The 24,000-nt window shown below is 43.4% G+C and overlaps 1 protein-coding gene across 3 annotated transcripts in view; it reads right to left on the reverse strand.

Moving 5' to 3' along the window:
• Positions 1-24,000, reverse strand: part of LOC128686652 (transcription factor SOX-4) — a 272,285-nt gene that overhangs the window by 133,568 nt on the left and 114,717 nt on the right. The window contains exon 1 of one of the 3 annotated variants that reach the window (XM_053773654.2): positions 12,191-12,428. The exons of 1 other annotated variant lie outside the window; for it this stretch is intronic. In XM_053773654.2, the coding sequence (XP_053629629.1) occupies positions 12,191-12,307 (117 nt within the window). In that variant the 5' untranslated portion in view covers positions 12,308-12,428. Of the gene's footprint in view, positions 1-12,190; positions 12,429-24,000 lie in introns of those variants that run through there. One more of the 3 variants, XM_070084215.1, reaches the window with a different exon arrangement.

Raw genomic sequence — 24,000 nt, forward strand, 5'->3', positions numbered from 1 at the left:
GCTAGCTAGCTCCACTGTGTGGTGGTGGTGGGGAGTTAGCTAGCTCCACTGTGTGGTGGTGGTGGGGAGCTAGCTAGCTCCCTCACTGTGTGGTGGTGGTGGTGGGGAGCTAGCTAGCTCCCTCACTGTGTGGTGGTGGTGGGGAGCTAGCTAGCTCCCTCACTGTGTGGTGGTGGTGGGGAGCTAGCTAGCTCCCTCACTGTGTGGTGGTGGTGGGGAGCTAGCTAGCTCCCTCACTGTGTGGTGGTGGCGGGGAGCTAGCTAGCTCCCTCACTGTGTGGTGGTGGTGGGGAGCTAGCTAGCTCCCTCACTGTATGGTGGTGGGGAGTTAGCTAGCTCCCTCACTGTGTGGTGGTGGTGGGGAGCTAGCTAGCTCCCTGTGTGGTGGTGGTGGGGAGTTAGCTAGCTCCCTCACTGTGTGGTGGTGGTGGGGATGTAGCTAGCTCCCTCACTGTGTTGTTGGGGAGGGAGCTAACCCCTCACTGTGGTGGGGAGAGTTTTAGCTCCCTCACTGTGTGGTGGTGTTAGATAGACAGCTACTTTCCTGTGTGGTGGGGAGGGAGATAGCGTCCTCAACGTGTGGAGAGCTAGTTCTCAGCTCTAGCTCTCTCACATCTGGTGTCGTGTGATAGTGTGCTGGAGCCAGTATTACAAATATAGATTAGACACATGGATGATGCAATAATAACACAAGTAGAGGAATAAATTTTAAGATATATATATATATATATATATATATATATATATATATATATATATATATATATATATATATATATATATAGAGAGAGAGAGAGAGAGAGAGAGAGAGAGAGAGAGAGAGAGAGAGAGATGAATCTTAGGTACGCAGTTGTAGGAATGTTTAAACACAGTTACACAAGTATAATCATCATATATAGTGTAAATTACCCAGGATAACTTAAAGTCAAGAGTAGATAGGTAGACAACCTTCTAGATAATTCTTAAAAATTATCCGAGAGGGAGATCAAATAATATAAAATGATTAATAAAATTTTTAATATACTAACAGTAATGTGAAATAATAATAATAATAATAATAATAATAATAATAATAATAATAATAAATAAATAAATTATCTCAACTTGCAAGAAATCATAACTGACGAGTTTCTAGTGTCTCTCTATTCCCGGAGCCCGGCCATGGGTCAGGCTCGTCTGAATATAATGTTCTTCTCCATATTTCAAGCCCAAACGCTGCTTTACAGACTGAGCGAAATGACGAACCCGACATGAAACAACAAGTCACTTACACAAGTCACTTACGTGCATTACACACTACATGGCAACAGCAACTCTGACGCGACGCGCTTCTGCGAAATTTTTAGGTCAACATCGGACTGTTTTTGTATTTTACGTTCGGCTATTATTTGAAAAAGAAAATGAGAATACAAGTCTTCACGGGTAATACAAAAGATAATATATTTTTAGTTGTGCTTGGCAGCTAAGTTTAATTAACCATCTTTTTACAGTGTGTGTGTGTGTGTGTGTGTGTGTGTGTGTGTGTGTGTGTGTGTGTGTGTGTGTGTGTGTGTGTGTGTGTGTGTGTGTCTGTCTCGATGGCTGGTATACCCCCTGATGAGTTTCGAGTCTCTACTCCCGGAGCCCGGCCATGGGCCAGGCTCATCTGGTGCCAGCTTGGTCAACCCGGTTGTTGCTCGAGGCCCGGTGCCCCATATCCATCACAGAGGATTTAAGGTCACTCGTGACATAACTTGTCCATTACCAAGAGTTTCTAACATTAAATGATCACAAACTGGTTGCTCAGACCCTAATCCACCATGAGGCCTGATCTCAGACCGGGCCGCGGGGGCGTTGACCCCCGGAACTCTCTCCAGGTAAGCTCCAGGTAAACAAAATATTTACTCTCAATTTTAACATTTTCTCAATACATTCTAGAAATATTTAAAGATTTACATCTCATTATATTTTATAATAGTAACCGTTAGATCAATCATAAATTCCGAACACGTGTTCTGAATAAAATGAAACAACCCACCGGGAGAGTACATTTAAAGGCAAATATTACAAGACCAACAGCTCTCTATAGACATACTATCTCGATTGATGGCTATTTGCTATTATCTAGATTCTAGACTACCTAGACGGATAGTAGAGCAAAGCGGCAGAGGACGGAGCCTAAGAGAAATTGTTGGATTTGTAAAGGAGGGCAAAATGGCTCGAAGGAGGATTTGCAAGGACCTTAAAAAAAGTGAAGGATATGATGTAAATGGTTAAAAAAAAACCCGACAAGTTGAAGAATGAGACATTTGTACAACATTTGGGAATCTCTATTCGCCACTGAGTGGCAAAACTTTTCCACAATAACGAAACCCAAATGTTGCACAACATTCTTCAAAAAGGTGAAGGAAGAGGAGACACTGAATATTTAACCAGCTTGCAACCGAGTCATTTCAGCTATGGGTGTTAATGTGTTACCTACATAATTATTCGAGATTGGCGTGCCGCCTTTTCCACCTGTATCCTCAAGCTAGAGACTGATGCAGTAGTCTGCTCCATTGTATTCTCAATTTTTTTTCCATGCTGTATGAATCACCAAGCGGAACTGACGCAGTCCTCCTTCCAACCGTACCCTCAAGCAAAACTGGTGCGTACACTGATATAAAAACAGCTTTGTAGTAGGCCTACTGCTGCGTGCAAGGTAACCAATTTCCACTACTGTGTTCTCAAGAGAAGATCACTAGCTTTATAATGTACGTAACTGGACTGAGTGATGACAGCTTATGTTTATACTCTGTCAATTACGTACAATAAGGCTTGACAAAGCTACTGGTGAGCGAAATTTAGCCTGCAATAAAATATCCTAAACGTTACGTACGTGTCCATTACCTTAATTGACTGTCGATAGTTTCATAGCTACCTTTCATACTCTTAATTCTTGATATACGCATGGGAGAGGAGGGGGGGGGGGCAATACCCTCTTGGTGCATGTTTAGAGGGCAGTGCCTTCTTTATGCATATACAGAGGCCACCACCATCTTGATACGTGCGTAAGGGGCACTGGATTGCTATAAATCTCGAGTCGGAAAATAGTCCACTGAGAAACCTCTCATCACATAGGGTCTACATGGGAGTTTTTGGGAGCACGAACAACTTTCACTGACTTACACACCACTCCCTTAACTCAGGCTCCCATTTTGATTTCACGACGAACTTTCTACTAGCATACACATGTCCTCTCTTATACACTCTCGTTTAGTCGTGAATACTCTAAACGAGAGAGTGCGAGTTAAGTACTCCATAGACAATTAACAACGACTAAAGGCAGAGACATTCTTTTTTGTTCACTCGTGCAGGGCTGTGTGGATGAAACGTCGTTAGCAAGGGTTTCCACAGACTAAATACATTTCTCTACCATCGTGTCGGTATCATACCATTAAATCATCCACAAAGTATCTATTTCCATCATTACCAGAATTCAATCATGGAACGAACGCCTAACGGCAGATCCACGGGCGCCAAAGCTGTGTGGGGTGTGGCTGTGTGGATAGTATACTTTCTCCCTTGAAGGTGTGTAGGTTTGAGCTTCATCTGCCCCGATATAAAATGTTTGGAAATAATAAGGAGCTCCACTTGGACTTTACCTGGAGTTTTCACATTCTTCACAATTCTGAAGGCATGTAAATTCCTAAACTATTACACTTATTAGTAGGCAAACATATGTTCCACTGTATCATCCTGGGAGTTTACCTGGAGTCTCCTCCGGGGGTCACTGCCCCCGCGGCCTGGTACAAGACCAGGTCTCATGGCTACTAGAGCCTGATCGATCAAGCTGTTAGTGTTCGCCGCCCGCACTCCAACGTATGCACCACAGCCCGTTTGATCATGAACCGATTTCAAAATATCCACACAAATTATATACACGAGCGCACACACTTTATATATATATATATATATATATATATATATATATATATATATATATATATATATATATATATATATATATATATATTATAGGGTGATAGGATCAGAAAATACTCAAACAGATTAGGATGGAAGTCTCTAGATTTTTCCCCGAAGTACATTCCTTTGACTCATGGCTCTTCCTGGATCCACACTGATGCTTCATGGGGATGGAGTCTACCTGGAGATCCCTAATATATAAACCTGGGGATTCCTAATATATAAACATACATGTACATGCAATAAGATCATAGTTAACAGGTGACATCACAATATGCAAAACAACCACAGTGAAAAATATAGATTCCACACATTACAGGACCTTCATAATGTGAGAAATTACGAAAGCACTTGGATTTTCAGTATTCTTTCAGTTGTTTTGCACACATATACATACAACACACACACACACACACACACACACACACACACACACACAGCTATGGCTCTACCAACCACATATAGGAGAGTACACAAATACATTCAAAACATTTTTAGAGTAACATGCAAGCAACCTCCTCCCCCCCAAACTAAAACATACAGGTTTTTATTCCAGCTCTATTTAAAAGAAAAATCCATGGAATCGATACAAACTCCCTCGTCTATCTTCTGCACTTCCTGCCCCCCCCACTCACCCCCCCTTCCAACTATCACCTCTTCCTGCCCCCATCAATCCCCCATTACAACTATCCTCCATCCCTCTCCCCCCTTATCACATCACAACCATCCCAACCACTATCCTTCTCTTCCTGTCCCTCCCCTCTCACCCCCCTCCTTCCCCAGCCTCCATCCACTTTGGGAAAAAAAGGGTGTAAAATATCAGCTCAACTGTATACTCCGTAATAAATTTAGCAGTTAGGAAATATTTTAGCTGCCTCCGTTTCCCTTCCTTCCCATCCTTCCCTCTTCCATTCCTACAATTTCACATCCCCCTTACCCCTTTCATTCTCTCCCCCCTCCTACCCTAGATTCACTTTTCTTTCACTTGCCCCGTTGCAGCCTTTACTCGCCCCGTTGCAGCATTCACTCATTCTTCCTCCTTTCCTCTCCTACCTCTCCCCGATTTCCTCAACATCCTACATAACTCCTCAACAAACCGTAGGAGAGACCACAATGTGAAGTTGCTTAACTAGCCTATACTGCCTTAACTGTTACCTTAACAGTACAAACCAATCTAACACACACTTGCTGAAAGAATTGTTGTAACAACTTTCCACTTCGACATGTTGAAGGTGATGTAACTTTGGTGTTGAAGCGTATGCAAAATTAATACGATCCTGAGGTACATGTAATTAACCTCATAAAAAAATATCGAATTTTAAGAGATTTAAAACTTACAGTATAGATGTATGCCTTAGTTTACCCCCGGTGTGACAGAGTGCAACAGAACTTCAGTAACTTGAAGAAAAAAGCTGTTAAGTTCTTGAAAGATGAAGTGAAATGTAAACTACAGAGATATGAAGGCTGAAGTAACAGCATTAGTTCAGAGTCCAATCAGACCAATGATTACCTTTTTTTTTTGTAGATGTTGAAGGAAAGAATCATTCCCAACAGCTTAGTTTTAAGGAGCGATGCTAGGTTTGAAAATTCGTACTGAACTATCAAACTGATTATTAAACATTTTATTTTGACAAGTATAGACACAGTCAAGGGTATTTAATCTATGTGCTTAGACCAAAGTCCATCAATATATTTAATTATATTATTATTTCAAGGAGAAAGTGAACCTTTCACCAGCATTACGACACCTCAATCAAAAGTAAGGTAAACTAAAGGATACGTAGCTCTCATTAAGCTTAGGCTACATTTCCAATGAATCAAGTATGGTAGACAGTAGTAGTTTGTTAAAACACTTTCGTAAATTATGGCTGCGTGTCTCGCGTTACAGTAGTGTTTGTAAAGTCCCTTTAATTCCAGTGACGATTCGTTTCCAAAAGTGGGAAGCAAAAATTACCACTTTCGCATTCCTTATCACACTTTGTCTCAGCTCTGGCCACTCTCGTTACCTCCCTGTTGTCAGACAGCCAGACTTATCACGTATCAAAACAACCTCTCACACACAACAAATACATGTGGAGGGGGAGGCAGGAGGAGGGAAAGCCTGGCTGAAGTGAGAGGTAAATCAATAGATAATTTCGACCCTTGCTAGGAGTGGACACTGTTGCTGTGGGAGATGGATAACGACCAGAGGTACATTACCACCACCACCTCCAAGGGTAAAAAACATCCAGAGCAGCAGCACCACCAGGGGTGGAGAACATCCAGGAAGCACAGCCACCACCAGGAAGGACAACTACCCTCACCAGGGGTGGAGAACATCAAGGAGGCACTACCACCACCAGGGGTGTAGAACGTCAAGGAGGCACTACCACCACCAGGGGTGTAGAACGTCAAGGAGGCACTAACACCACCAGGGGTGGAGAACGTCCAGGAGGCACAACCACCCCACCAAGGGTGGAGAACGTCCAGGAGGCACAACCACCCCACCAGGGGTGGAGAACGTCCAGGAGGCACAACCACCCCACCAGGGGTGGAGAACGTCCAGGAGGCACAACCACCCCACCAGGGGTGGAGAACGTCCAGGAGGCACAACCACCCCACCAGGGGTGGAGAACGTCCAGGAGGCACAACCACCCCACCAGGGGTGGAGAACGTCCAGGAGGCACAACCACCCCACCAGGGGTGGAGAACGTCCAGGAGGCACAACCACCCCACCAGGGGTGGAGAACGTCCAGGAGGCACAACCACCCCACCAGGGGTGGAGAACGTCCAGGAGGCACAACCACCCCACCAGGGGTGGAGAACGTCCAGGAGGCACAACCACCCCACCAGGGGTGGAGAACGTCCAGGAGGCACAACCACCCCACCAGGGGTGGAGAACGTCCAGGAGGCACAACCACCCCACCAGGGGTGGAGAACGTCCAGGAGGCACAACCACCCCACCAGGGGTGGAGAACGTCCAGGAGGTACAACCACCCCACCAGGGGTGGAGAACGTCCAGGAGGTACAACCACCCCACCAGGGGTGGAGAACGTCCAGGAGGTACAACCACCCCACCAGGAGTGGAGAACGTCCAGGAGGTACAACCACCCCAACAGGGGTGGAGAACGTCCAGGAGGTACAACCACCCCACAAAGGGTGGAGAACGTCCAGGAGGTACAACCACCCCACCAGGGGTGGAGAACGTCCAGGAGGTACAACCACCCCACCAGGGGTGGAGAACGTCCAGGAGGTACAACCACCCCACCAGGGGTGGAGAACGTCCAGGAGGTACAACCACCCCACCAGGGGTGGAGAACGTCCAGGAGGTACAACCACCCCACCAGGGGTGGAGAACGTCCAGGAGGTACAACCACCCCACCAGGAGTGGAGAACGTCCTGGAGGTACAACCACCCCACCAGGGGTGGAGAACGTCCAGGAGGTACAACCACCCCACCAGGGGTGGAGAACGTCCAGGAGGTACAACCACCCCACCAGGGGTGGAGAACGTCCAGGAGGTACAACCACCCCACCAGGGGTGGAGAACGTCCAGGAGGTACAACCACCCCACCAGGGGTGGAGAACGTCCAGGAGGTACAACCACCCCACCAGGGGTGGAGAACGTCCAGGAGGTACAACCACCCCACCAGGGGTGGAGAACGTCCAGGAGGAACAACCACCCCACCAGGGGTGGAGAACGTCCAGGAGGTACAACCACCCCACCAGGGGTGGAGAACGTCCAGGAGGTACAACCACCCCACCAGGGGTGGAGAACGTCCAGGAGGTACAACCACCCCACCAGGGGTGCAAAACGTCCAGGAGGCACAACATTACCACCAGGGGTGGAGAACCTCCAGGAAGCACAACACTACCACCAGGGGCGGAGAACCTCAGGGAGGCACAACACTACCACCAGGGGTGGAGAACCTCAGGGAGGCACAACACTACCACCAGGGGTGGAGAACCTCAGGGAGGCACAACCACCAGAGGTGGATTATTATAATCAAAAAGAAGCGCTAAGCCACAAGGACCAGAGGTGGAGAACCTCAAGGAGGTACAACGCTACCACCAGGGGTGGAGAACCTCAGGGAGGCACAACACTACCACCAGGGGTGGAGAACGTCTACCTGGAGGTTACCTGGAGGTTATTCCGGGGATCAACGCCCCCGCGGTCCGGTCCATGACCAGGCCTCCCGATGGATCAGGGCCTGATCAACTAGGCTGTTACTGCTGGCCGCACGCAGTCCAACGTACGAGCCACAGCCCGGCTGATCCGGCACTGACTTTAAGACTCTAAGAGGAAAAAAAGAAACACTACCACCAGGGATGGAGAACGTCCAGGAGACACAACACTACCACCAGGGGTGGAGAACGTCCAGGAGACAACACTACCACCAGGGGTGGAGAACGTCCAGGAGACACAACACTACCACCAGGGGTGGAGAACGTCCAGGAGACACAACACTACCACCAGGGGTGGAGACACAACACTACCACCAGGGGTGGAGAACGTCCAGGAGACACAACACTACCACCAGGGGTGGAGAACGTCCAGGAGACACAACACTACCACCAGGGGTGGAGAACGTCCAGGAGACACAACACTACCCCCAGGGGTGGAGAACGTCCAGGAGACACAACACTACCACCAGGGGTGGAGAACGTCCAGGAGACACAACACTACCACCAGGGGTGGAGAACGTCCAGGAGACACAACACTACCACCAGGGGTGGAGAACGTCCAGGAGACACAACACTACCACCAGGGGTGGAGAACGTCCAGGAGACACAACACTACCTCGAGGGGTGGAGAACGTCCAGGAGACAACCACCACTTTGCACGTCACTATCTTGTTTAGATACTTTATTATTATTTTCATAGCGAAGAGCTAAACCCGTAAGAATCATACAGTAAATGAGTACTAGGAAATGTAGCTCTAATTTTTCGTATCAAGACCCATTCATTATCTATGTACCTCTCTTGTAGGGACTATTTAGTTGCTTACCTCTTGTACCAGCACTGATACTTGTGTGTTATTCCAGCACTAAATTTTTACCAAGTTCCGTGTCGGTTTGCCTGGCAAAAATGTCCCGAATGTTGCAACATGACGGACCTCCAGATTCACATTTAGCATATATTTACCATTTATTTCACGTTAAATGAACATTTAGTTATGAAAACTAATTTACTTAAGTATTCATGTTCTGCTCCTGTATCATCGCTGGGATCTCTCAATTCATCGTTCTCAACAGTGACGTTCCTATCACGATCTCAATGAAGATAAATCAACGGGTAACAATAATCAAGAGAAAGCGACTCGACAATATAGGTGACTTAAGCCATCTCATGAGATTAAAGTGCTTACCAAAGTTTCGTAAGATAAGCAAGTGATCTGAACGAACAAGCAACTCCCTTGTAGTTATGATTCGTCAAGGACAGGAAAGAGGCGAGCTTGGAGCAGGTTAGAGCGGGCGATGATTCACTTGGTGACATGCTACAACGAGCAAGAACAAGTTTGCTGCTAGGGTAGGCGTCAGCTTCCCCACACGGCCCTCACCTACCCAACACTTCAACGTGCCCTATTCTTCCAGCAAGACCTTGTGGCTGGATTTCACGTCGTGGCTTTCAGGCTTCGACATAACTTGTCTTGATTTGTTTAATACTTTGATTTGTTTAATGTTTTAAAACAAGTAGAAAGTTAAATATATTAACATTTTACAAAAAGCTACTGTATATATTAGAAAAAAATATATACATGCAACAAAACAGTCTGCAGATCTAATAAGTTAATAAGGAGTATTACAAACTTAGTAAATGAAATACGTACGTCTTGGATGTCTGCCTTAAATTAATCAAACGTATTTTTGTCTTTCTTACTTTGAAATAACTAACACTGACGAGCCTGGCCCATGGCCGGACTCCAAGAATAGTAAGACTCTCGAAAGTCATCCAAGGTAAGGTAAAGGCATGGAAGCCTACTGCAGTGCTCCTGGGATTTACACACTACTAACATAACCCAAACACAATTCACCCTTAATAACCAAGACTTACAAATTCACAGGACAACATCGTGTTTCTGTAAACGCACACGTTCTTTTTTTTTTTTTAAGACATATATATATCCATTTTGGTTGTTTGTTGCTTTAATTTTACACAGCAACAAATAAATGAAACTGATAATCTGGGAAACTGCCAAATCCCATCCCTAATGTGAGGCTACAAGAAACAAGTTTCTAGTTATGTCGCATTGTGCTTCGATTCTTCTAGCTTCGGCCTGATTATTTTTATTTGTTTCATCTTCCCGTGTACGAAGCCAAGACTTACTCTCGTGTCTTGGAAAGACTGACAAGCTTCTGCACGACTAGCATTATTTACATTCAAATCTCGTGCAGATAATGACATAACGTCTGTTTGCAAGCTGATTGTATATAATAATAAACTCCCCAGGAACTGAACAAAGTTATTCAGTGTGAGAAATTCACGGAAACCACAAGACTGATGAGAGCTGACCATTGATAAACTTAACTAACTCGAACTCAATCAAATTTTAGGAAATTTAAACGTATGTAGCACCTTTCACCTCATATTTTAGAGTTGGGAATTTACACTTGCTTAAGCAAAAGCATCAACTTAAATTTTTAACTTTAGAACACCAAGATTCACTGTATCGCACTTTACACCGTATCTGTATCCTCATGTAACATTTCGCGTAAATTAAACCAAGTCGTTACTCCAAAAACTTGCAATTTTCATAATGGACACTTACAGCTTGAACTATCATGAGCACCGTTTTCTACATTTAACTAAACGCAAAATATACTTGTAATATTCTTCCCAGAATTAAAGGTCTCTTAAGAGATTTAACCGCAGTAACTTCCCATGACCAGCACTACTGAAATATCACACGTATTAAAAATATTTAAACGGCTAATGAATACTAAACTTTAATAATAATCATATTTAATTTCCGGTAACATTTCGCAAACCCCAAGTATAACGCTGCCAATACAAGCTGAATCTGCTACGCATCAGTACAAATATATATCACCTTAAACCACTGGAGGAAATCAACTCTGGGAATCAAATCTTCCTGGCAGAATCTAATCACCACCCAGGTCGAGCAGGGGAAGCTAAAATAAATTACTTAAAAGCTTCATAGTAAAACTCGGGTCTACCAACGTTAACATAACATGGCAAATAGTCTAAAAAAGAAAACCACATACTAATAATGAACCTTAACACAAAAGTCCATGTCACGAATATTATAGATTGAAAATGAGATTCACGTTCCTCGTGAGCTTCCAGGTATATTCTGCAATGATTCCTCAGTTCTTCAGTGAGTCACCAGTCAAAGGTAAAAAGCGATGGTACAGACTCCTCTTACTGTATTTCTGCTTATCAACGTTAGAGTTCTTCATGACATTTACCCAGACTGATGGGGGAGAAAAGATGTACATCGGCGATCAGAAGGATAACTAATTCACCTGAGTAAACATTGACTAGTTGAGTTTTATCACCGCTTTCCCATCAAACATTTCACAATACACTTGGGGTTGAGGCAGGCATTGGATCTCACTCACTCACCACTCGGGATAACTTAACAGTCCACACCATCGAGGTCACTTAAGAAACATGAAACATGAAAAAAAAAATAAATATTAACAATAAATACCTGGGATAGATCATCGCGTGTTGAGGCTGCGATCAGTGCTAAAACATTATAAAAGCACCAACACCACACAAACTCCATATGTTTAAAAAAAAAAACTTGTTATAGCCACTTTATGCTGTGCGTTCACTTTACATCATTCACTTCGTGGTTACGGGGGGTTTCCGTGACTTTGTTATCCGGGGGCACACACGTTCCACGGAGATAGATGCCTTGTCACATGCATTTTGTCTAAGTCCCGTGATTGGGGTGGAATCAGAAAAATAAAACTTGATCATTCCATTAAGAACACTGCACTTCGTTAACAGTCCATGACACATGCACTTGTAATCTTCTAGAACACAACACTGTCATTAACAACCAAAACTTAAAAAAAAATAAACTTTTAAGCACTTTGTAAAATTTTAAGACTTGTATCTCGCGCGCTGAGTTAGTTTCTATATCACTCACTAACACTAAACTTAAACGTCAATTCGTCACTAAAACGCATCATATCCGTGGGCGAGTTCATGCACATGACAAAGACAACCAGGTAATACAAAATCATCGACACAGGGCAGAATTACAGTAATACAGGCGATTGAATCAAACTCACCTGAGTAGCATCGCTGTATGGAGTTCTGGAGTTTGCTTGGACAAGCTGAGATCCAAATATTACTCCCTGAGTTGTGGTGGGCGATGTGGAACGATCTGTTACGCTTTGTGGCAACATTTTGATCACTAAATTGGTTAAGTCTATTAAAGCACTAAGTACAGTTCTCAAGTCCTAAAACCTGAGATAGCAGCGACGTACTCTTCCCGCACTCATATATCGGTCTACCTACCGCGCGAACGGTGCTCGGACTTATATAGCCTCGGCTGTGCTCGCTCAGCCAATCAGCTGCCGACTGTACGATGGGCGGAGTTTATGATTTTTCTTCAAGTTATAATACATTTATTTCCGCCCATATTTCCTGATTCTGAAGATTGATTTTCTTAAGCAAAATCTCCGCTGAAGCAATTCCCAAAAGAAAGTACGCGCGCGCGTCAAAACTGGCAACAACATGAGCATCTAGCGTCAACTGGCATCTCTCACGTGTGAAGATTGCATGATTTTATTATATCGGCCAAACACAACATACAAACAAGCCGACTTTGCCTGTTGCAGGACAGTGTTTCAGGGCTCGCAAGATCACGGGAGAGGAGGCTTCCGGAGTTATCCACGATGGTGTGGCTATGAAACAAGATCACACTTGGGAGTTCACGTGTCAAGGCCAGCCAGCCCTTGATGTCAAAGACTGAGGATACGCTCTCAGGAGCCTCGCTCACATTCACACCTGCCCCTCATGATAAAGATACTAATATTAGGTATAATATGAGTGTTGCAGGTACACACACACACTACCCAGACAAGGTTATCATAACTTCAACATGCGGGAGTAAAGTTTGCAAAACTTACAAATTAAACGAGACAGTGAGAATGTTGCTGCCACATCTCGCCAACGTTGTCTTATTTGCCCGCTGTAACAATCCTTACTAATATTAATACGCTGATCTAACTTTTCAATAAAAACAGTAAATAAAGGCAGCATTTCAAAATATATAAAATAATAACACAAACTTCCAGGAATGAATTAGACAAATTTACAAAACTCGCGTCTTGACATCGCTCTGGGTAAATGGCCGACCAATGTCTAGTGATTGACGTTTTCTGCCTTTAAAAAAAATGGAAAAAATACTTCTTCGCCATAATAGTCGGGAAGAAAAATATTAAACCCAATATTCCTCAGAGAAAATAAGCAGCAACCCCCATATCACTCAATGTGACACAGAATTGAGTGAGGGTTTTAAACTAGCCACCAACTCTTGATATCCAGAATTAGAATAGGTAATGGGGAAAATAACACCTTATCTATCATTTAGAGATGACCTTTTTTTTAAACTGGGTGCGTGGGTATGTGAGGTGAGTATTAGCAAGACTGGGACGCTCTAACAAGCTGATAACTGCCCGCAAGTAGATCACTGCTAAAATCAATACCTCCCGACCTCGCTACCTCGAACCGCGTGTTCAGAGGGAGGAGAGGGGAGGTAGGTGATGAGAGAGGGGAGAGGGGAAGGGGAGAATGGAGGGTGATGGAGGATGGGGGAGTGGCGGAGGAGGTGGTGGTGGTGGTGTTGCCGGGTGGGGAGGGATGGAGTGTGTTGGAGGTGACGGGAGGGGTGGAGAGGAGAGTGTTGGAGGTTAGGGGAGGGAGTGCGAGATGAGAGGGAGAGGAGAGTGGGGGTGAGAGGCTAAGCTCTTTTACTTCTTTCTAAATGTCGTTCGTGGTATATACAAGAATTTCTAAGTTAATGTTTGGGTTTAAATGCTCGCTGTGTGTGTGTGTGTGTGTGTGTGTGTGTGTGTGTGTGTGTGTGTGTGAGAGTTATATAAGAGCCGTGAAGAGTTTATTCCTTACACCGTGGATGGTCGCTGTAAGAGAGTTCGCTGTACCGTGTGGTCGTTACTAGTGTATCAATGTATCTTCTCATCTCCCGTTCTTGGAGGCTGGTATATCCGGTGGTCCTTATTGCCAGTGTTTACATCTTGTGATGTATCATCTGGCTGCTTTAAACGGTGTTCGCTGTATCAAGTGGTGGGGAGTGGTTCTTGCTACAACAGGCGGTCGCTATTTGCAGTGTCCATTGGAGCTCAGGGTTCGGTCAGTGCGGCTTACACTAACACTTGGTCTGTACTTCAGGCGTTCACTCTGAGGCGGACACGAAGAGCGTTTACTGTGGTCGGTGTCGTTCTCTGTATGAGGGAGTCACTGTATGATGCCGTCACTGCATGAGCTGGTCAATGTTGGTGCTGTTCATTGTATAAGGTAATTAGTGGAGGTAAAGTTCACTGTACCACCTGGGTGATGTAGGTGGCGTTCCCTGCTATGCTATCTGTATGGAACACGTTCAGTGAATCAATCGAACATTGTGTATTGTATCGCTGTGTCAGGCGGTCTATGTGCAAGGCATTCACTGTTATCAGTCAATCGGGAACAACATAAGCAACAGTTGCTGTAAAATTTATCATTAACATAACAGTTATCGTGCGAGGTTCACTATCAGAAATCAGTCAGGAATGACTATCGTAAATGAAAGGCTAGATATGAATTATCTGTTTTTTAATACATACGAGTACATATGACGTATATTATATACATGTGTGTGTGTGTGTGTGTGTGTGTGTGTGTGTGTGTGTGTGTGTGTGTGTGTGTGTGTGTGTGTGTGTGTGTGTGTGTGTGTGTGTGTGTGTGTGTATAGAGCCGAGACTGCAGGTTTTGACTTTTGTATTGTATTTACTCTGATTTCTGAGTTGTACCAGACCGAGTTGCATTCCCAGATCCTTGTAGTGTATTTGCCGCTAGTGAATTATCTAATTCAGTCTTCTACGTCACTTATTCCTCACGCTGTGTGATGGAGGCCTTGTCAAGGACTGGAACGCGGGGGTGTTGACCCCGGAACGACCTCCAGGCAGGTAGGTAACCGATTCTTGTGTATATAACTTCCATTTATGTTCCCTCGTCCTAGTCTCTTATATGTCTTCCCCTTGTCTCCTCTGTGCCCACACCTGGGAGGCTTATGCCACGTCCTTCTGATGAATCTCATTGTGGCTAGCTGGCCCAGTGGCTAACGCGACGGTCTGGAGTGTTGTGACTGATCGCGGGTTCTCTCCACGTCCGTGATATGGCTTGTTTGCAATCGTGTCATTACGATTTCGTGAGTTCTTCTGATGGTTAGATTAGGTAAGGTTTATCAGAAAACGGGACACGTTTCCTGATGAGGGACTTAAGTCATATGACGACCCGCAGTTGATAGTGGTTTAATCATCAGGAAATAAAACTGTTGTGTGCCGACATTTGTCCTGCTCAGTTGATGACTCACTAACTTTACTTTTAGTAATATGACAGGTAAGCCAGGTCCAATGGTTTACCTGTCCACCACGTAAAAATGTGAAGTTCCATCACGTGATGTGAGAAATGGAAGAACACGTGTTGGGAGAGGGTGGGTGATGTAAGGGAAAGGGAGAAAATAGAGGTGAAGGAGAGAAAGTGAAGGGGGAGATAAGGAGGGAAGAGATGTAGGCTGAGTGCTGGAGATGTGGAGAGGAGATGGGGAGAGGGAGAAAGGAAGATGGGAGAATAGAGGTGGAGGGGAGAGAAGACGGTAATGAGAACAAGTAAAAGGGAGAAAGAGGAAGAGGGTGTTAGGGAAATCTAGAGGTGAAGGAGAGAGAGAGAGAGAGAACTACACAAACAAAACCTTAGTTCCCTACTGCCATCCATCGTACCCTAAAGGGTTAATATGTCAGGGTCTGAGGGAGTGGGATTCCCTGCCACCCACTGGTACACCTGCTGTACTATATAGAAGAGGAGGGAGGGAGGGAGGGAAACAGGGGAAGGCGAGGGAGAGGCAGGGAAGGAGATGCCAAGGAAAGAGGAGGAAAATATTGCAAGAATTCTCCTTCCCCCTGCATTTCCAAGCTGAAGTTAATAGAGAAATGTATATGTCGACGTATATACATTGAAAGGTTATATCTCGTTGTATATACTCTTGAAGATGTCGGTAGAGAGGCGTGTATCTTCATCCTTACTTTAATCCTTATTTTAGGGATTAAAGTATGTTTAACCGGTGGTGTACAGGTGACATGCAGTCTTAATGACCCTCGTGTAGTCGATGGCTTTTAAACCCAAAAGACCAACCATTAACCTAGGCGAGAGGAGGAGGACCTTCCCAGCACACCTCCCAGGTCTGCCTCACCTTGCTGTCAGCCTCCCATGGCCCTTGTTTACAAAAATAAAGTTTATATTCTCTAGTTCCGGTTTGGCGTCCGTGGGGAGAGGTCCAGCCACCGAGGGGTCACCCGCCCCCGCGGGTCCCACCACCTCAAATGGCTCCCCCCAACCGGGGAGAGCCGCCCCCCGGTGGGGCCCGTTTTCTGAGGGAAGCAGGGAAGACGCATGAATTTATCCGAAACTTAGTGAAAACGGGAGAAAGATTGAAGGAAGAAGACTTCATTCAGATTAGGACAGGAAGGTTACTGGAGCTGTCACAAAAGCAGTGTGGCTTATTCCCTCTGGGATTTTCTAGAGGTTCTTCCTCAGGATACGACCCATAACAGTTCCCTAGATATCCATATATTGATAGGTAGCAGGTGTTAGGAGACTGACTTATGCGTCTGGCCTCTCCCTGGATCCAAGCCGGGTTCTTCTGGGTGTGATATGCGTCACCACTAAGTGGTAAGGTGAGGGATATAACTGCAATGCTGATATTAGATGGGAACTAAATAGAAAGATTAAGAACAAAATTTCAACATATTAGGCTGTCATACAGAATAATGTGTGCATAGAAGACTGACACAGATACAAAAGATTCACATTCTGAACTGCAGAAGGTCTCGCAGACAATAACAATGTAAAGAAGCGTTTGCCTTCGCCTCTAGAACTGTTGTAGGTAAATAGTCTCACGATTATAAACTGAAAATGTCACTTCCGCTCACCAGTCAAGGTTAGGTTAGGTTTGTCAGGTAACAGAACAAGTGTGTCCTGGCGCGGGTCTTAATCATATGATGACCCGCAGCTGGAGCTTTTGGTCATCTGAGCGAGGTCGTCCGATGGCTTATCGGTCCACCCTTTTAAAAATTATGGTTATAATTATAACCATTAAGTTTCTGCTAATAATTACAAGTCATGGTAATGCGGTAAAACCGGAAGTGCAATGCACACCTATCGAACAAAGACATCTTATACAAATATAATTATAGTCACCACGAGAAATAGTCACAACATAGACATAACTGAAGTAATACCCAATTGCTAGTTCAACCCTTATACCAGCTGTCCTTATCTGTCTCCCCTCACCTCTTCAATTGACCTGCCCCATTTCTCGAAAATGGTCCAGAACGAAGAGAAACAGTCTTAATTTCTTCACCAAGATGTGGCATATTCGCCAACATCTTCAAAGTCTACGGTGTAAACACTCACAGTTTCATTTCCCATTTACCAGTGTTTCTCCTTCAACTTTACCCTGCCTTGGTTCTCTTCTTTCTTTCCCATTTAATCCCTTCCTCTTATTTTTCACCCCTACTCCATTACTCTTTTCCTCTATCTTCTCTTTCCAACCATCTTTACACCATCTGGAACACTATCTCTAGCACTGCAAATATTTGCAATCTAAACTAACAATTAATTTGAGCTTAATGCATATCAAAATAGCATTGAATAGATATTTTTCGGATTCATTTTTTTGTGAGAATCAGCAAATTTCTCAGCTTCGTCAATATGTTCTACACTGTAGTGAAATTAATGAATGCTAAATCCTTGGCTTATTTTAGAACTTAGGTAAGTTTTAAGAGTCCAAACTCACTCGCAGAACGCTCACATTCACACCGGGGTACAATTTTCAACGTATATTAATATATGGATAATTCACTGAAGTCTACAGTTTGTTTTGGCTGCTCTATCAGGAAGCAATTGGCATCATATCCTCTCCATGATTTTCCAATGGTCCATTAAGGGCTTACCTCTAGGATGTGGTAGATTCTCAGCATGGAAACTGATGAAGCTCCAGTTTTTTCAGAAGACACAGCGATTCGGGAAACTGGAGAACCATGTTAATGTGTACGTGTGTTCCTATGAAATGTGGTTAATATATCCAAAGTAACAACAATCTACCAGCAGAGGCCCCGAAAAAGTACTTCAGCCTCTCACTACCATCACCGAGTCTTAATAAAATCATCGTTGGCTACTGGAAGCAAGATTCACATCAATGAGCAAAATATCAACTGCTGCATTGTGCTTAGCTCTCTACGCTAAGCATGGATTGTTACTTTGTGTATAGTGACCACATTTCATTGGAATATACGTATATACATTAACATTTCAGCAATGCCAACTTCTCCTGTAAATCGCACACTAATATTTTCACCGATGTTTTGTCTGGTATACTGAAGAAGGGATGTGAATCTATGCGATGGAAAGCAAGCAACGTCTTCCAATTTTACCGAGTACAACTTTGTAATGTAATTTTAAATGTCGCAAGTCATATTGACCAGGAAACTTATAATAGCTGCTAGACGTGTGGAAGCTTCAAAATATGCGTCACGATTAAAATCATTTCTCGAAGACATATCAGACACATGATACTATAGAACAGCATAACAAAACTAATACATCATGGCTTTCATTTTATTTTGAAGATTCATTGAATGCCATGGTAAAAAGTATCGAAAAGTTTTGATTTACGGGAATATAATATTCTTTCCTGAGGTATCTAGTCATGCAAGTTGTAGTTTATCTACGAACTTATTGAAAAACAGAACTTTCTTTGCCGTTTCCACTTCGAAACACGTTCGGGGGTCAAACGCAAAACTACAAGGATTAATAATGAGATGCACACAATAACAGTAATAATAAAAACAATACCATTTGAAAATTCCTGATACGATGACAGTCCTAAATAAAATCGTAATCTCCTAACCAATAACATGGACTGTGTGTATACTGCTTCTAGATGTTCTCTGTTGATGGTAACCGCAACACTTAGGCGAACACAAAAATATCAATGAAGACGAAGTTAAAAGGCTATATAAAGTTTAAAAGTAAAATAAGTATATAATAATTTTTACTTTAATATTCAAACTCTAAAGCAATATATCCATCTTTGACAGCAAATGTGAAGGATAAACTTATCTCGGAAATGCAGGTCGACAGCTTAAATCCAGTTGGAATTCAAGTAATATATAGTGTGGCAAGAGCGTGTAACACACTCAGGCAGCTCCAGGCATACACTGACTGCTGAGAGTTTACCAACATACTTAGCGAGGCACTGAGAGGTCAGACAACCACGAGAACTGTGTGCTTCCCAGATACCAACCATAGAAGCAGAATCATTATGACAAACTCAAGAGTCATTCGTGTATTAAAATCACAAGCTATAATTTACATAATTTAATTATTTTATGGTTAATTCACGTTAATAATAATAAGTAAAGTAATTAAAACATCGAAATAATACGAGAATTTGATAACGAGCATTCCCACGATATTTTACTCACACTCAAGTCATATAAACAGTTCCACCAGATGCACTCGCTTTTGTCATTACATGTATTTGGAAGGGGGTTGCTCTGTCAGATCTCCAAAGGGACTCTGTTCTAAACAGAAAGCAGCGAATGCAAAATGCACCAACACAGAGGGAAATAGACGAGTCTATTAACTTACTGGAACACTCACCACTAAAGCAAATTTTCATTCTGCTTATTTGGCAGAAATAACCATTGTCTTATAAGCCAAACTTGCTGATCCGACTTGTTCGGCACCAGTCACATGTTATATATGTCGTGCCGAATAGGTAAAACTTGCGATTTTGGCTTAAATAGCAACGCTCTTTTCGCTGAATAAGGCAAGCGAAAAATTTGTGTATGCGATAATTTTACAAAAATCAATCTGAGCACTTGACTTGTACTCGTTGGAACGCAGGAGGGAGAGATATATCATAATCTACACTTGGAAAATCTTGGAAGGAATGGTCCCAAATCTGCACACAGAAATCACTCCCTACGAAAGTAAAAGACTGGGCAGGCGATGCAAAATGCCGCCAATAAAAAGTAGGGGCGCCATTGGTACACTAAGAGAAAACACCATAAGTGTCCGGGGCCCAAAACTGTTCAACAGCCTCCCATCAAGCATTAGGGGAATTGCCAATAAACCCCTGGCTGCCTTCAAGAGAGAGCTGGACAGATACCTAAAGTCAGTGCCGGATCAGCCGGGCTGTGGCTCGTACGTCGGACTGCGTGCGGCCAGCAGTAACAGCCTAGTTGATCAGGCCCTGATCCATCGGGAGGCCTGGTCATGGACCGGGCCGCGGGGGCGTTGATCCCCGGAATAACCTCCAGGTAACCTCCAGGTAACGAAAAATAATATATTTCATTGTGTTTATCATTAAGTTATTGTATATTTATTGTATATATTTAGTTGGATTAGGCTAAATTAAATTATGCTTATTATAATAAGGTTAGGTAAGTTTTCTAAAGTTCCTTTAGAGCAAAATTATTAATTTTTACTTTACATAAATAAAAAAATATATCTTTAAACGTATAAGAGAAAATTTTAGAAAAGACTTAATTTTAAATGAGTTCTTGCTAATTGACCAATTTTACCTATTCGGCACGACATTATATATATATATATATATATATATATATATATATATATATATATATATATATATATATATATATATATATATATATATATAGAAGCAAGAGCTTTGGTAACTGTATAACTAAAAATATCAACACTAGAAAAAATTATTAAAACTATGATAATACTAACAACGGCAGTAAAGGCATCAGCAATAACCATTGTAACGACAGTAACAGCGAGAGCAACAACAACAGTAACAACAGTAACATTAAGAACAGCAACAGTAACAACATCGAGAACAACAAGAGCGACAGTAACAACATCGAGAACAAGAGCGACAGTAACAACATCGAGAACAAGAGCGACAGTAACAATATCGAGAACAAGAGCGACAGTAACAACATCGAGAACAAGAGCGACAGTAACAATATCGAGAACAAGAGCGACAGTAACAACATCGAGAACAAGAGCGACAGTAACAATATCGAGAACAAGAGCGACAGTAACAATATCGAGAACAAGAGCGACAGTAACAACATCGAGAACAAGAGCGACAGTAACAACATCGAGAACAAGAGCGACAGTAACAACATCGAGAACAAGAGCGACAGTAACAACATCGAGAACAAGAGCGACAGTAACAATATCGAGAACAAGAGCGACAGTAACAACATCGAGAACAAGAGCGACAGTAACAACATCGAGAACAAGAGCGACAGTAACAATATCGAGAACAAGAGCGACAGTAACAACAACAGCAGAGATAGCCACAACATCGACAGCAACAACAGCGACAGTAACAACAGCGATTGCGGCAGCAGGGAAATTAATATCCTCCCAGGCAGCGGTAACATGAACAGAAATGTTAGTGCAAACAGCAACAGGAAATTGTAGTACGCAAACGACCAACAGGAATAATAATACGCAAATCAACGGTAACAGGAGTGCTAATACGGAAATCTGCAGCAACAGGAATAATAAAACGCAAATGAGAAGTGACAGGAATTGTCAATGGAAAATTAGACACAAAAGGAATATGAAAAAGTCACGCAGCTCCTGCAGCAATATCAATAACAAAAACAAGAACAACAACAGCAAAAGAAAAGCAGCAACAGGTACAGAAGTAACAACAGGGAGTACACCAACAAGAACAGCAACAACAGTACCAACATAAACAATAATTGAATGAGTAATGCTAGAAACGCCACCACCAGCTCCAGCAGTAGCAACTGCAACACAAACAATTGCAACAGTAACAACAGGAAGCAACGGCAGCAACAGGAGCAGATACGGCACTTGGCAGCAGCAGCAACAACAGTAACAACACCAATACAATACGAATGTATATTTGATGAGGCCCGACCCGGTTATAAGAGCGAGAACTGCATGGCCCTCCTGGCAAATACTATAAACCGGATTTAATCAGGTTACCTTCTGGCAGTGAACCAAGTGTACTGTAATAAACTTTTGTCATGTGTATGAGTCCCCTCCCCCCTTATCCCTCCCTCTCTCTCTCTCTCTCTCTCTCTCTCTCTCTCTCTCTCTCTCTCTCTCTCTACTTTCTTTTTTATCTCCTGTAATCTTAACGTGTGTTTCTCCGGGTGTTTTCCATGTCTTACGGTATCTGTCTCGCCCCATCTCTCACCATCCTTTACCTGACAGCTGCGTCTTACCGGACCCCAGCCAAGATTACCATCGCTTGTGAAGTCTTAGTGTGATGTCCAACATCTCTGATTTTAACGCTAAATTTTACTTTATTTTCTAATAAACTCTCTCTCTCTCTCTCTTCCCATGACATGTTTATAATTTTTTTTATCTTAGCACCTCACATACCTTTGATGAGTTTCGAGAGTCTTTCCACTCCCGGAGCTCGGCCATAGGCCAAGCTCGTCTGATGCTTGCCTGGTCAACCAGGGTGTTGCTGCTGGAGGCCCGTTGTGTCCGACGTTTCCTACGTGTGTCCTACTCATAGACTGTAGCCCCATCACACACGTCACACTTAGTGATGTATGGACAGAAACTCGAAAGCAGTCTAAAGATTCGCAGCCGAACTAGTCCCAGAATTGGGGGAATGCTCTACGAGGAAAATCTGAAGAAGCTGATCGTAACGACACTGGAAGTGATAAAGAGCAGTAGAGACATGATCAAGACATTAAAGATACTCAAATTCTTTGAGAGGGTGTAAAAGGAAAGTCTGTTTGGCATGGGAGAAATACAGACAAAGAACCGGCCGTCTCCTACCAAGGCAGGGAAACCCAGACAAGGAAGTACATTCACCATCATTCATCCAACATCCATCCTGCCAAAAATTGAAGAGAAATTACAATTCAAAAGGCCTTCTGAATTACAGCATCCCCACTCATTCTTAGGAGGAAAGACGCTGTATTTCAGGCGGCATAGACATATGCTAAAAATACACTTCACAGGAATACTTTAATACTAAACCAGCATCTATCATTAAGCTCTGGATGTTAGGAAAGTGTATATTCAGTCTTTAGTGGTGAAAAGCGCACCCAGCCGTAGGAAGAAAGAAAAGAAAGCAAACTCCATATACTGTTATAAGAAAGACATGTGTAGGGTTATGTGGCCAGAACCAATGTTGGTGAATACAACACACACACACACACACACACACACACATACACACACACACACACACACACACACACACATAAGAGGGCTAGGAGCTGTGATTCGACCCCTTCAACCACATATAGAGGAATACACACACAAACATTCGACAGGCATATAGGTGAGTACACACACTTTCTCTTTCTCTGTCTCTCTCTCACTCTCACTCTCTCACTCTCTCACTCTCTCTCTCTCTCACTCTCTCTCTCTCTCACTCTCTCTCTCACTAATTAGGTTAAAATATTGAGTGATGTGTTGATATTTATGTGAATATTGACTCAGTGACAGCAATAAAATACCCAGAACATCATTGTGATATTTTTATCATCAAACGAAATGACATTCTATTTTCTACAGGGATAACCATATTAAAATTTGGCAAAAGCGATATATTAAGCTGTTATACTGTGACAGTCGCTTCAACTAATGACCATTTTATAATATATTGTTAATATAAATTGTTTGTATATAATGGCTACCAATGTACACACACAACACCAATGTACTCGCGATGGTCTCTCTACGGGCGCACACGCACGCACGCACGCACACACGCGCACACACACACACACACACACACACACACACATACATGCATACTGCATAAATTGTA

The sequence above is a fragment of the Cherax quadricarinatus genome, chromosome 12, assembly GCF_038502225.1.
Source record: "Cherax quadricarinatus isolate ZL_2023a chromosome 12, ASM3850222v1, whole genome shotgun sequence".
NCBI classification, from domain to species: domain Eukaryota; kingdom Metazoa; phylum Arthropoda; class Malacostraca; order Decapoda; family Parastacidae; genus Cherax; species Cherax quadricarinatus.